We start from the raw sequence: 15118 nt of genomic DNA, 5'->3' as shown, positions 1-15118 counted from the left end.
CGAGTGCTCCGTATCATTCTCTTGTTTGTCTATTGTTGTTAAGGTGTCTTTCCCTCTACACCTTCCTATCCCGGTATTCCAGTGCACAGGAGTTAGTATCAGTGCCGGTTTTTGTCTCTTGGTTAAGTAAGATCATCAATAGTTTACTTGATGTTTTCCAGTGCGAACCAAATGGTACAGGATCCTAAAAAGGTGCAATTTCTATTCCAATAATAGTGGAGGCGTATGGGCTACATTAAACCATATCTTGTAGCCATTATGAACATCAAAGTAATATTAGTAGGGTCGCTATGATGTTACAGTACAGCTGAGCCAGGTATTGTAGCTCAGCACAATTCATGTAAAGCTGCAATATCAGATACAACATGTGGACTAGAGATGAGCGAACTTACAGTAATTTCGATTCGTCACAAACTTCTCGGCTCGGCAGTTGATGACTTATCCTGCATAAATGAGTTCAGCTTTCAGGTGCTCCCATGGGCTGGAAAAAGGGGACACAGTCCTAGGAAAGTCTCCTAGGACTGTGTCCCCCTTTTCCAGCCCACGAGAGCACCTGAAAGCTGAACTAATTTATTCAGGATAAGTCATCAACTGCCGAGCCGAGAAGTTCGTGACGAATCAAATTTACTGTAAGTTCGCTCATCTCTAATGTGGACAAGAGTGACACGATATTTGCAAAAAGAAGCAGAGCTACGTCTCTTTTCTCATATGACTTAGGCAAAGTTCATATGGTCATAGTGCGCCAGAAAAGGGAGCTCTGTCATTAAGTCTAGGCGGCAGTGGAGAAAAAAAAAAAAAAAATCTGTAACTTTCTGGCACCAGTTAATTTAAAAAAAGAAAATGGTTTTCCTGGAGATTATTCCTTTAATGAGATCCATGAGGTCCCAATGGTGTCAGTTATGCTTAAACCCGTTTACGGTCCATCTGGCACCCAAAAAAAAAAATAGCATAATGGCCATGTGAACCAAACCTCAATTATAGAGGCAATGACAAAGTTAGAACAAGACAGCAGATGTTAATAAAGGGAACTTTACATAAGGGCGGGAGGTCATGATATGAACTCCGCTTAACCCATCGTGGTTAGTAGTATTAGATCAACTCACCTATTCGCATCACCATTTACTGATTCCATTACATTATATAGAAGACAATATCAGGCCTATGAAGGCCACGCAGAAACCAATAAACTAGGTTATGTAAATATCAATGAAGCCGAGCGGTCAATCCAAAAAGACAGTCCAGCTTCTTGTAGGAGTGCCAACATGTTCAGTGCATCATAGAGGCATTCATACATCATTACTGCAGAATAGAAGTAGTGCAACATAAGGGACCTTTAAAATAAAGTCTACTTCTCAGAAGAGCACTTGGACTCGTGTACATCGCAGATGGACATCCTGATGAATTATGCAGGCACTCCCTTCAGCCAAGCCGTCCGTACAACAAATGCTCCACCACAGTTCCACTTATTTTAGCAAATATTGCTAGAGTCTTCCATTCGCTCTAGTCTGCTGGCGCTCATATTTCACAGAAATGATGAGAAAAAGCAGGAGGGTTACTGCCTGGATAGCAGCCAGTAGGAAGAAATAATAGTTCAAGTGACATTCATTGATGTTACCTACAGAAGAAGATAGAAAGATGGATGAAGACGATGTATATAATGGAAAGATGCCACAACAGTTACGTAACACTACACTTTCTGCACCCGAATTTATCTTCACACAATACAAGTTCACATGGCAGCAAGAAAGACGGACATACACATAAGCTGCTGCCAAGCCTGCTCGCCCGTTCCCTGCCTTTAGTGGCAAAATCTCAAATATTGTGCATGACCAATAATCAAACTTTTCTCAGTGTCTATCCAGGTTTAACCCCTTAAGGACCAAGCGTTTTTCAGTTTTTTTCACTTTCGTTTTTTCTTCCTTACCTTTTAAAAATCATAACCCTTTCAATCTTGCACCTAAAAATCCATATGATGGCTTATTTTTTGGCACCAGCAATTCTACTTTGCAGTGACATCAGTCATTTTACTAAAAAATCGACGGCGAAACGGAAAAATTTTTTTTTATTGTGCGACAAAATGGAAGAAAAAATGCAATTTTGTAACTTTTGGGGGCTTCCGTTTCTACGCAGTACCTTTTTCAGTAAAAATGACACCTTATCTTTATTCTGTAAGTCCATACGGTTAAAATGATACCCTACTTAGGCTGGGTTCACACCACGTTTTTGCCTACAGTCGGGAAACCGCATACGGCCGAAAACGCAGCCGACCGGAGGCTGCGGTTCACTCCGGTCGGCTCATAGACATGCATTAAATACGGTTCCCCTATACGGCTGAGTGCGGGACTAAGCACCGCCCTGCCCCCCTCCCCCCCAGCCGTATACGGGAACCGTAAGTACAAAACGTGGTGTGAACCTAGCCTTATATAGGTTAGATTTTGTCGTACTTCTGAAAGAAAAAGAAAAATAAAAATCATAACTACATGCAGGAAAATTTATATGTTTACAATTGTCATCTTCTGACCCCTATAACTTATTTTTCCACATACGGGACAGTATGAGGTATCCTTTTTTGCGCTATGATCTTAAGTTTTTAGCGGTACCATTTTTGTTTTGATCGCTTTTTATTCATTTTTTTATGGCATAAAAAAGGTGGCCAAAAATACGCTATTTTGGACTTTGGAATTTTTGGCATGTACTCCATTGACCGAGCGGTTTAATTAACAATATATTTTTATAGTTCAGACATTTATGCACGCAGCAATACCACATATGTTTATTTTTATTTACAGTTTTTTTTTTATGGGAAAAGTGGGGTGATTCAAAACTTATTAGGGAAAGGGTTAAATGATCTTTATTCACTTTTTTTTGCAATGTTATAGCTCCTATAGGGGACTATAACATGCAGTACATTGATTCAATACACTAATCACTGCCATTGCATTCAATAGCAGGGATCAGTTTTATCGGCGGTTGATTGCTCAAGCCTGGATTTCAAGGCTTGGAGCAATCAAATAGACGATCGGACGCGCAGGAGACAGGTGCGGGTACCTCCTGCTGTGTCCTAGCTGATCGGGACACCGCAATTTTACTTCGATTGTCCCGATCAGCAGGGATGCTTTTAACTTTCACTTTTAGACGCGGCGATCAACTTTGATCGCCGCATCTAAAAAGAGTTATTGCCGTACATCAGCCCGATCGGCGATGTCCGGCATAAACATGGGTCCCGGATGCTTACAGCTACCGGGACCCACCGGGTATGATTGCGCACTCACCTCGTAAGCGCTCATTATATATGGGGACGCGCATATGGACGTTCATAAATGTCCATATGTGTTAAGGTTTAAAAGGAGTACTCCGCTTCTCAGCATTTAGAACAAACTTCCGGACGCTGGAGCAGGGAGCTCATGACGTCATAGCACCACCCCCTTTTATTTTTTCATTTGGAGGCCCATATGAGGGCTATTTTTTTGTGCAACCAACTGTACCTTATAACTAGGGATGTAAGAAAAAAAATGTAAAAAAAGAAAAAAGAAAAATATCGATTCACGCGATTATCGCGATTTTTTTCATTTGGCGATACTGAATCGATTAAAAATATTTTTGAATCGATTCTTTTAGGGACGTGGAATTTGTATCTCCTGATGCCCGGTCCCGGGCATCAGGAAATACAAGTTCCACATTTGTGGAGCCGGGCAGGCCAGATCTGACGCGGCAGCGCTCTGGGTGTATGGAGCGGGCTCCGACTCGTGCGCGCTCCATACTCTGCGACCCCCGGCTGATTTCAGTAGCTGGGGGCCGCTGATGCATCACCGCCGCTAGTATCCAGCATGCGGTGCTCGGCATTGTGTATGGAGTGGGCTATGGACTCGTGCCCGCTCCATACTCTGCAGCCCCCGGCTGTTCTCAGTAGCTGGGGGCCGCCGCTAATAACCAGCATGCGGCGATCGCCGCGGCTGGCTATTAAAAGGAGTACTCTGGCGCGCACTTATCTCTTTTTATCCCGTCCGGGCTGCAAAATAAAAGAAAACGCACTCTCTTACCTGCCAACGAGCCCCCGGAGCTCCAGTACACTCCGGTACAGGTGTTCGGTCCCCGGGCTGTATTCTTCTTACTTCCTGTTAGCCCGGCACGTCACATGGAGCTTCAGCCAATCACCTGCAGAGGCGGGACATCGCTGCGGCCGGTGATGGGCTGAAGCTCCGTGTGACGTGCCGGGCTAACAGCAAGTAAGAAGAATACAGTCCGGCGACCGAACACCTGTACTGAAGCACCGGGGGCTCGTTGGCAGGTAAGAGAAAGTGCGTTTTCTTTTATGTTGCAGCCCGGACGGGATAAAATGAGAAAAGTGCGCGCCGGATTACTAGATCGCCGCTGTCAAAGCTGACAGCGGCGTCTATTGGGATCTATGAATGCTCCCAGGTGGGCAATGTATTGGGATATATCGTGATGTATCGTCACCTAGACGGTATCGCGATATATCGGGATATATTGAATCACCACACTGGTATCACGATTCGAATCGTATCGCCAAATTCTTGGCGATTCACACCCCTAGTTATAACACCTTTCAACAGATCATAAAATGTACGATGAAGCCAAAAAATAAATTTGTGGATAAAAATGTAAATTATCGGCAACACTTGCATATATGACTTTTCAGTCACTTTATTGCATTTTTTTTATGTTTACACCATTCAGTGAATTGGATCATTGACATTATATTTTAATAGCTCAGACATTTCTACGTGCGTATAATATATATACACATACACACAAATACACACCCACACTGTAGGCAACAAGCTTTATCCATAGGCATATTCATTTATATTTATTTTTTTACTTGCCTAAATCCGCGTGACTGCTCATCCATCCAATTGAAGGCAAAGAGACTAAGGCAAGCAGCCCAGAGCCTACGAATGATCCAATACCAGAAAAGAAAAAGAAGAGTCCCATAATAGCACTCTGCATGGATTTAGGGGCCGCAGAGTATGCAAACTCCAGGCCTGTTGAAAGAGAAGAAGAAACACATTAATCCTCTATAGATACACAAAATTCAGTTTCAAATCTTTTGCTCATTTTAGTCATGATATTTCTTAAATGCATACAACTCCCTTCCCAAGTATAGACCCAATACTTCAGAATAGAGCTGCTAAATATGGGGACACAACACTAGTCCTGATAATTCTGTTTTTTCTGTTCCATCATAGGAGCAGAAAAGCTAAAATGACAGCGCACCAGATTCATCACCAGGATGACAACACCACATGACAGAACGCTCTGACTTATGATGGGGTCCGTAGGTTCGTGTCATTTTGACTAAAAGAACAGCGCTGCATGCTGCGATATTCTTCCCATCAAATGTGGTGAAATGTGAGAGGGGTTCCAATGCAGATAACACAGCCTTGCAATGTGCAGAATTGGAGCATTCTCTTTAGCCAAACTATAATTTCTTAAAGGGGCAGTCCAGTGCTGAAAAAATATTCCCTATCTTAAGGATAGGGAATTAGTTTCAGATCACTGGGGGTTCAACCACTGGGACCCCCTGCGATCTCCCGTACAGGGCCCGGCTCTCTGGCCAGATAGTGGGTGTCAACCAATGCACGATGTGGTGGCCGACACCCCCCCTCAATACAGCGCTATGGCAGAGCCAGAGATTGCTAAAGGCAGCGCTCCGGCTCTGCCATAGAGTTATATTGAGGGGGCGCGTCAGCTGCGGCTTTGGAGATTGCAGGGGGTCTCAGCGGTCGGATCCCCCTGCGATCTGAAACTTATCCCCCATCCTTAGGATAGGTGATAAAGGAGTACTCCTGTGCTGAAAAACTTAAGTTAATTGAAGTATTAATAAAAACACTTTATGTAGATCCATTCCCACTAGAAAGAACAAAAATAAATAAATAAATAAGTGTGTGAGTCAGGCTTAAAGGGATTTACAACCAGTCTCAATCGCTCCCGTACAGACTTTGTTGATAAAGAGTCATCAGGTGTGCACAGTCTCTTCTCCATTGGGAATAGGGGATCATGTTACCCTACTGTTATAATGGTTTGGAATCTCAAAGGATGCCACCAATCTGACCTGTAGGTCCAAATGCTGCCTAAGTTAGGGTGCATGCACACCACGTTTTCACTCTATGGGTGTCAGATCTGGCTGGGGGGGGGGGGGGGGGGGGGGGAGAAACCGTGCGCTCCTGTACCCCAACCGGACCGATGCCCTAATCCATTGACTTTAATGACTAATTTTTGACCCGTATCCGGTTTTCTGACCAGACCTCAAAACATAGAATACTATGGATACAGTAAAACTGACTCCGGTCGGCTCATTAAAGTCAATGGATTAGGGCGTCGGTGCGGCTGGGGTACGGGAGCAAACTGTTTTCCCCTCCCTCAGCCGGATTCGGCACCCGTAGAGTGAAAATGTGGTATGCATGCACCCTTACTGGCTTATAAAAATAGTAAAATACTAATTCATAGACATTCTGGAATCTGCATGGGAAGAGTTTTTTTTTTTTTTTATTTATTTATTTTTTTTAAAGGGGATATTCCAGGGGAAAAAAAATAAAATAATTATATATATATATATATATATATTTTTTTTTTTTTAATCAACTGGCTCCAGAAAGTTAAACAGATTTGTAAATTAATCAATCCTTCCAGTAGTTATCAGCTGTTGACGATGAGTTATTCTTTTCAGTCTGACAACAGTGCTCTCTGCTGACACCTCTGCTTGTCTCAGGAACTGTCCAGAATAGGAGCAAATCCCCATAGCAAACCTTTAATACTTCGGACAGTTCCTGAGACAAGTAGAGAGCACTGTGGTCAGAAAGAAAAGGACAACTCAACTTCAGCAGATGATAACTACTGGAAGGATTAAGAATTTTTAATAGAAGTAATTTACAAATCTGTTTAACTTTCTGGAGCCAGTTGATTTAAAAATAAATCCTTATATCCCCTTTAAATACAAAACAACCACACACACACTCACCAAATGAACTGCGATAAAGAAATCGCCAAATGACACTAACACCTAGATGAGAAACCCTGAAGCTCTGCTGAACCATGATAGTCATTGAGCTCCATGCAGTCACCTCTCACTGACCACATCAACTTGTTCTACGGGGAGCAGATGGCAGAAAAACAACAAAAAGGACTTTGCTAATGAAAAATGACATTTGTCTTATATTCTAGGTTCCACATTTTGGGCACAGGTTTTGAAAAAGAGGATGTACATTTTTAAAGAAAATGGAAAATTTGGCCGTAATATACAGTGTATGATTTCTACAGTTCTGGTTGCCTGGTTTCACTTCTCTTTAAACAAAAGGATTTGCTAGAAGACTCTGCAGAGACTATGAAACTGAACAGTCATGTGCGACACCTATTACTTTGTGCAGGCGGGCACGGCTGAATTTATATTAGTGTAGGGTGTACTGTGTAATGGCCAAGATCCCGCAGTACTGCTTACTTTCTGCAGACAGCAATACAGCACGAGTACTGGAAAACACAATCCCTTACATCTCGGAGCTTTACAGCAAATCTAAATGGGGTACCAGGCTCACACATCATGGGGGTCTGCTAAATCCCCTTGACATTTTGTTCAAATTAAATGCATTGTGGTCATAAGAACCACTGAAAAGTTCAAGGTTCATAGGTAGTTGCTTCATCATGTGTAGTTTTAGAGCAGTGTTTCCCAACCAGGGCACCTCCAGCTGTTGCAAAACTACAACGCCTTTGCTCTAGACCAGTGCTTCCCAACCAGGGTGCCTTAAGGTGTTACAAAACTACAACTCCCAGCATGCCCGGACAGCCTTCGGCTGTCCGGGCATGCTGGGAGTTGTAGTTTTGTAACACCTTAAGGCACCCTGGTTGGGAAAGGCTGTTTTAAAGCATGACATTAATGGCACAATGGTCACTAATCCAATATAACTTACCTGCTATACTTGCAAAGATTTCACTAAGCCCAATCAGCAGGTACTGTGGGAGCTGCCACCATATGGCCAGATCAGCGGCGTAATACGTCACATTGCCAATCTTTTGAGTGACTTTATCTTCTTTAACAATTGCTAATCTTTTACTTTCCAAAATACCTATGAAAAACATGGAGACACAGAACAATGGTTAAAAAGGAAAGTTTTTATTTTATTTCTATCATTTTGATCTTTACCGATGTTTAATCCTGAGAAAGAGGCATAGAGAGGAGACAGCAGGGGTACGAAGCACTGGAAGGATCTAACAGAACATAGATGGGGTTACACCACGTTTTTGCAATACAGTTCCCGTAGAGGTTTTAAGTTTGAAAACCGCACGCAACCGTATTGAAAGCCATATGCCAAAAGATGCATCAGGTTGTGTCCGTTTTGCATCCTGAACGGTTTTGTCAGTCAGTCCCCCCCCCCCCCCCTGTACCCAAAACTGTAGCCTACCACAGTTTTTTGTCCAGGTAAAAAAAAAACATATTAAAACGTATACGTATTAATCCCTCAACGACAGGACGTAAATGTACTTCCTGGTGAGGTGGTACATTTACATCCTATACATAACCGCGAGCATTGGAGCAATGCTCGGGTCGGGTCATGCATGGCAGGTCTGATAGCAGCCAGGGACCCGCCGGTAATGGCCGACATCTGCGATCGTGTGGATGTCCGCCATTAACTCCTCAGATGCCGTGATCAATACAGATTACGGCATCTGCAGAAGTGCGGCACTTAATGTGAACGATCGGATGATTGCTATATATAGTCCTCTATGGGGACTATTAAAGAGTAAAAGTTAAAAAAAAAGTTAAATATTTTTGAAAAATCCCCTTCCCCCCCAATAAAAATGTTTTGAGGAATACGTTTTATTTATTTTTTCATCAAAAACCTGATACGGGAACTGTATTGCAAAAACATGGTGTGAACCCAGCCTTACTCAACCTCTGAATGTATTCTATAAATATCTCATTGCTTTCTTTGGCCCAAACTATCCCAAAGGCATTTTCCCCCCTTTATAGAAAGCAAGACCAGCACTGCCAGACGTCCAGGAGGGGTTCAGGAGCAAGCAGATCTCATAGGGGGAGATTTATCAAAACCTGTCCAGAGGAAATGTTGCCGAGTTGCCCATAGCAACCAATCAGATCGCTTCTTTCTGTTTTTAGAGGCCTTTTCAAAAATGAAAGAAGCGATCTGATTGGTTGCTATGGGCAACTCAGCAACTTTTCCTCTGGACAGGTTTTGATAAATCTCCCCCTATTGACTTGTCCAGGCACCTGGTTGTGTGACATTACCATACAACCATAGTGCGGTAATACTAGAAGTCATTGTGACATGCAGGTAAGACTGATCTACAATGGAGAGAATTCTTACCTGCTGCTAGAACTGAGCAAGTCACAAAAAACATCCCAACAGCAATCCTCTTGAGCGATGAGGGTAATAAGCCTTTTCTTTTCAAGACTGGGTCCACCAACTTGTCTTTCAGTGGTATCAGGAGGAGAATAAGCACTGCGTCAAACATAGTAAGCCATGCAGCTGGAAACTGCAAGAGAAAACAGAAGACATACAGATAGATCTATCAAAACCTGTCCAGAGAAGAGTCGCTGAGCTGTCCATAGCAACCAAGCTTGCCGATAATGCCCCCCCCCGCAGCCGCATTGCCTCCCCCATTCCCGGTTTTATAGTTACCTGTTCCCAGGGTCCGCGCTACATCTGGCTCCTGCGACGTCGAGTGATGTCCTCAACGCGACATCACCGTAAGTGCGCACAGTGATAGCCCAGGATGCCGCCGGAACCAGAAGTAGCGCGGACCCCAGTAATTATAAAACCGGGGATGGGGAGGCAATGGGGCAACGGCGGTGGTGGTTGGACTAGGGAGGACCACAGGACAGGCAGGGGGAGAGAGCGCCTGCTTTAAGTCATTGATCTGCAGGGCCGGGTGGGGGAAATAGCCGATAATTTATACCGGAATATCGGCATAAGTTATCGGCCTGAAAGGTCACAGATTATCAGTATTGGTCCTTAAACAAAAAAAAAAAAAAAAAAAAAAAACACATATCGGTCGATCCCTAGTTTTTGAATGGGAATTCTAATGATCAGAGGGTAACTAGCGGATAGGTGCAGGACTGACTGCTGGGACTTCCCCAGCAATCCTAAGAATAAAAGAGGAGCTCTGCAATGTTCGGAAGCCCCAGAGAATGAAAGGAGCGCTGGCTATGTATATGCACTGCGGCTCCAATTGTTTGGAGGACACTTACCCTCCATTCTCATAATCAGTGGAGCACCTAGCAGTCAGAACCCCCTGCCGATCCACTAGTTATTGCCTATTCTACAGATAGGGGATTACTCGGGATCACAAGAATGACCCTTTAATATATATGTTATATACTCAGCCATGACTGGCTGTTTTAACAGAACCAAAGTTGTACCACTGAGAGACTGAGGACAAGCCCCACATCAGTGTTTACTAACCAGCGTGCCTCCAGCTGTTGCAAAACCACCACTCCCAGCATGCCCGGACAGCCGAAGGCTGTCCGGGCATGCTGGGAGTTATAGTTTTTTAACAGTTGGAGGCACGCTGGTTAGTAAACACTGATCCACCTCAATATCTACTCTCTACTGAGGGCCATTTGCATCCATCATAAAGAAGTTCTCAGAATCCCATTAGTGCAGCTCTGGTTCGGAGCAGGTCAGTAATATTTCCTATCCAGAAGATAGAAACAAACGCATGTACGTTTTTACATTATATTACACTTTCCGATTTTCTAGTAGGACAGACAGGAGAACTGTTCCTGTTCACATAAATCTTAAAGAAAAAAGCAGAAGTGAGAGCACAAAGATGTTCTGCGACACTGAAAACTACAGATATTTCGGAACAAATGAGTCACGATGGAAAAGAACATAAGAGGAGATTCATTACAGCACAAATATTATATCCCAAGACTTGAATTATACTTAGGACAAGCCATCTATATTCTATCATTGACATTGATTACACAGGCACAGCGCCGCACAATATGGCTACTATAGATCCTAAAGATATCCAAGGCCTTGTAAGACGCCTCGGTGTCATTGTCCTATACTAAACGTGCAATGGCATGTCACCAGGTTAGTCTGCATGAAGAAACCAAACTATGGTCTGTATTCACACTGACCCGTCTGTGTATATTTTATATTATGCATAGTGAAGAACACTTACCGTGTGATTTTCATTATTAAAGATCTGTGGAATTTTCAGATGTAGACTCTGAAGAACATAAGTCGTTTGCATCTAGAAAGTAACATATTTAGAGAGAATTAGGATGGGACAATTCTATAGCTATTAGAGAGGATACGCTTTCCAGGGAGTCGTTACTTATCGTAATATTCAATTTGTTGTACATATTAACCAATCACAGCTCAACGTTCATTTCCCTTCCAAAAATTAAAGAGTTGTGATTGGTTGCTATGGGCAACAAAGAATCTTCCTTTAAGACAGCATAATAAATCTCACCCATATTATTATAATACAGGACTACAAAATACAGTGGCCCCTCAGGTTACAATATGAACCTGGTTCCAGTAAACTGGTTATTGTATCTCAAGACCGTAACTAGAGATGAGCGAACTTACAGTAAATTTGATTCGTCACGAACTTCGGCTCGGCAGTTGATGACTTTTCCTGCGTAAATTAGTTCAGCCTTCAGGTGCTCCGGTGGGCTGGAAAAGGTGGATACATTCCTAGGAAAGAGTCTCCTAGGACTGTATCCACCTTTTCCAGCCCACAGGAGCGCCTGAAAGCTGAACTAATTTATGCAGGATGAGTCATCAACTGCCGAGTCAAGAAGTTCGTGACGAATCGAATTTACTGTAGGTTCGCTCATCTCTAGCGCTAACTAGTGGTAAGAATAGTATTTTACTATGTTCGTGGGACATCCTCCTTATACATTTGGATTTCTCCTTCTTACCACTAGTTAGCACCTCTCATTGGCCTCTTCAGTGCATTAAGATATACATATACCATATACCAATATACCATATCGGATGGTCCCTGTAGCATAGATGGCCGAAGATGGATGGCCCGGACCAGCTCACCCTTCCTTCCCACCGAGAAAGCAACAACTGGGGAGGTGAGTAGAAAACAAAAAGGGGGGACTGGATGAAGACTAAGGGATTGACAGGTGGTGGTGCTGACGGGGGTCTGGATGATGACATGGGGGGGAAGATTTTGGTTTGAATGATCAGCTGGATCTAGGAGTATTTTTATGACATAACAAGCAGAGCTTAAGATTATAAGTAATTACATTGCATTTCTGGTCTGTTTTTAACAATTTCTTAAAGTCACTAGCACTTTTCTTGTGTAACTCGCCTACCTGGCGACGTCAGGTACAACAGGTGTATAACCGGCATCTGACGTGGCCAGGAGGCAACAGCTGTTGCATCGGTTTGGGGAGAGGTCCTGGCGTCACCGCCCGCTGCGGACGCAGCTGCACTATGCACTTTGTACAACATCACGGATAAAAAAAAAAAAAACAACAACAACGTTCTACAGTAAAAGCCTGGTGAGTGCCATCCTTACTTTCTATCTTGGATACATTTTATATGCTTTACTTACATGCACTCGTCACTTCATCCATTTGGCACCTTACTCTCACTTGAGTACTTAGGGTGGATATGTTACACCGTACCCTTTAGTGCCAAAGTGTGACACTTTACATGTACTTTTATTTATGTTTGCTGCTATAGGTTCTGACCTTCCTACACTTACCTCTATTATAGATTGTGGTTAGGGCCGGTGATATCACCGTATTGATTCTGCATTTCTCTTGCCAATCCACTTTTTATACTGTATGTAACTTTTTTCTTATATGTTCAATAAGCTTGTTGTCATTTAGACACATTTGAGTATAAGTGACTGATTGGTTCGCTTTGCTGTACTGTTTCTGATGTTGTACATTAACCCCTTAAGGACCGGGGTTTTTTCCGTTTTTGCATTTTCGTTTTTTGCTCCTTGCCTTTAAAAAATTCTAACTCTTTCAATTTTGCACCTAAAAATCCATATTATGGCTTATTTTTTGCGCCACCAATTCTACTTTGTAATGACATCAGTCATTGTGCCCAAAAATCTACAGTGAAACGGAAAAAAAAATCATTGTGAGACAAAATTGAAAAAAAAAACGCCGTTTTGTAACTTTTGGGGGCTTCCGTTTCTACGTAGTACATTTTTCGGTAAAAATGACACCTTATGTTTATTCTGTAGGTCCATACAATTAAAATGATACCCTACTTATATAGGTTTGATTTTGTCGTACTTCTGGAAAAAATCATAACTTCATGCAGGAAAATTAATACGTTTAAAATTGTCGTCATTTCTGACCCCTATTAATTTTTTATTTTTCCGTGTATGGGGCAGTATGAGGGCTCATTTTTTTGCGCCGTGATCTGAAGTTAGAGGCCAGGCCCAACCCGCTATGACGCGTGGCCCCGCGTTATAGATCAGGAGTCGACACATGACGTTCCAGTAAGTCATGTGTCCTTAAGGGGTTAAAAGGTTACTCCACTGGAAAACATTTTTTTTTCCTTTAAATCAAGTGGTGCCAGAAAGTTTAACAGATTTGTAAATTATTTCTATTTAAAAATCTTAATCCTTCCAGTACTTAGCTGCTGTATACTGTATACAGAGGAAGTTCTTTTCTTTTAGAATTTCCTTTCTGTCGGACAGATGTGTCAGCAGAGAGCACTGTGGTCAATTTTAGGAACTGTTCAGAGTAGGAGCAAATCCCCATAGCAAACCTCCTAGAGGGATCACTGTATAACTAATCTGGAGAATTATTATGACACGACACATTATACACTACACAAACAGATTCTGGACACTACAACAGTATCCGTGTGGTCACAAATGATGATGAAAACCACAAAGCAGATGTGAATGGAGACTAAGTAGGACATAAGTTGACAGTAAACCAAGGACAGCATAACCTACCTGAAAATACACTGTCCAGTAAGGAATAAGTGCCAGGAACACTGGTATTATCTTTACAAGTGCTTTCACATCTTCCACTTTATCTTCTCTAAATGGACCGCCCCGTGAAGCCTTCGCCATGTCCAAAATGCTTTGTTTGTGCCTCAGGGAATCATTGGTTTGTCTGCTGAGATTTCACACACAAAAAAAAGCACATTACAAGTTGTCTTCTCAATAGAACTAAACTTAGGCTCTGTTTACAAAAGTTTGGTGATGCCAATTTCTATATACATCCTTACATCAGTGTTTCCCAACCAGGGTGCCTCCAGCTGTTGCAAAACTACAAATCCCAGCATGCCCGGACAGCCGTTGGCTGTCCGGGCATGCTGAGAGTTGTAGTTTTACAACACATAATACGCCCCCACATATAATACGCCCCTGACGTGTGCCCCTCACTTTTATTTGCCCCCATCACTTAGAATTTGCCCGTCCATCCATACAGCGCTCACCTTTCTTACACGCTGCTACGTTCTTGTACTGTGCGTGAGAGCTGCGGGGACGTGATCTCCGGGCGCCGGCGTGATGATGTGATGTCCTCACGCCGGCCTGCAGTGGATGGCGCCCCCGCGGCTCTCACTCCCACTGCAAGAATGAAGCAGCATGAGAAAGGTGAGGGAGTGGAGGAGCGGGACAGCTGACAGCCTTCGCTCCACCATGCTGTCAGCTGTCAGGCAATTGCCCCATTGGGTGTCATATTTGCAAAGGGTTAAAGGGGTTGTGCGCTGCCCTGCCTTTCGGAGCTCCGCTCGCAGTGTCCGGAAGTTCATTACTCCGGACGCTGTGTACGGGCTTCCGTGTTGGCGGCCGCCCCCTCGTGACGTCACGCCCGGCCCCTCAACCAAAGTCTATGGGAAGGGGGCGTGACAATGGTCACGCCCCCTTCCCATAGACTTTCGTTGAGGGGGCGTGACCGCTCACGTCAAGAGGGGCCGGCCGCGAACACGGAAGCCCGTACACAGCGTCCGGAGTAATGAACTTCCGGACGCTGCTAGCGGAGCTCCGAAAGGCAGGGCAGCGCACAACCCCTTTAATCTAAACTAGATTGCTTCGCAGGGCAAGGCATGCGCACAAATCGGGGGACTTCAGTCCCGGTCTGAAGTTCAGGGCCGGGACTGAAGTCCCACGATTCATGCGCACGCCTTGTTTTGCG

General features: G+C 43.6%; 1 protein-coding gene across 2 annotated transcripts in view; it reads right to left on the bottom strand.

The window, feature by feature from the left end:
* Nucleotides 1-584: 584 nt before the first annotated feature.
* Nucleotides 585-15118, bottom strand: part of SLC15A4 (solute carrier family 15 member 4) — a 36199-nt gene continuing 21665 nt past the window's right edge. The window contains exons 3-8 of one of the 2 annotated variants that reach the window (XM_056533670.1): nt 13930-14092; nt 11164-11235; nt 9339-9507; nt 7926-8081; nt 4848-5006; nt 585-1615 (exon numbers count right to left, since the gene is read on the bottom strand). In XM_056533670.1, the coding sequence (XP_056389645.1) occupies nt 1482-1615; nt 4848-5006; nt 7926-8081; nt 9339-9507; nt 11164-11235; nt 13930-14092 (853 nt within the window). In that variant the 3' untranslated portion in view covers nt 585-1481. Of the gene's footprint in view, nt 1616-4847; nt 5007-7925; nt 8082-9338; nt 9508-11163; nt 11236-13929; nt 14096-15118 lie in introns of both variants that reach the window. The other variant, XM_056533659.1, reaches the window with a different exon arrangement.

This window comes from Hyla sarda, chromosome 1 (assembly GCF_029499605.1).
Source record: "Hyla sarda isolate aHylSar1 chromosome 1, aHylSar1.hap1, whole genome shotgun sequence".
Classification (NCBI taxonomy): domain Eukaryota; kingdom Metazoa; phylum Chordata; class Amphibia; order Anura; family Hylidae; genus Hyla; species Hyla sarda.
This window is presented reverse-complemented; position numbering and strand designations above follow the sequence as displayed.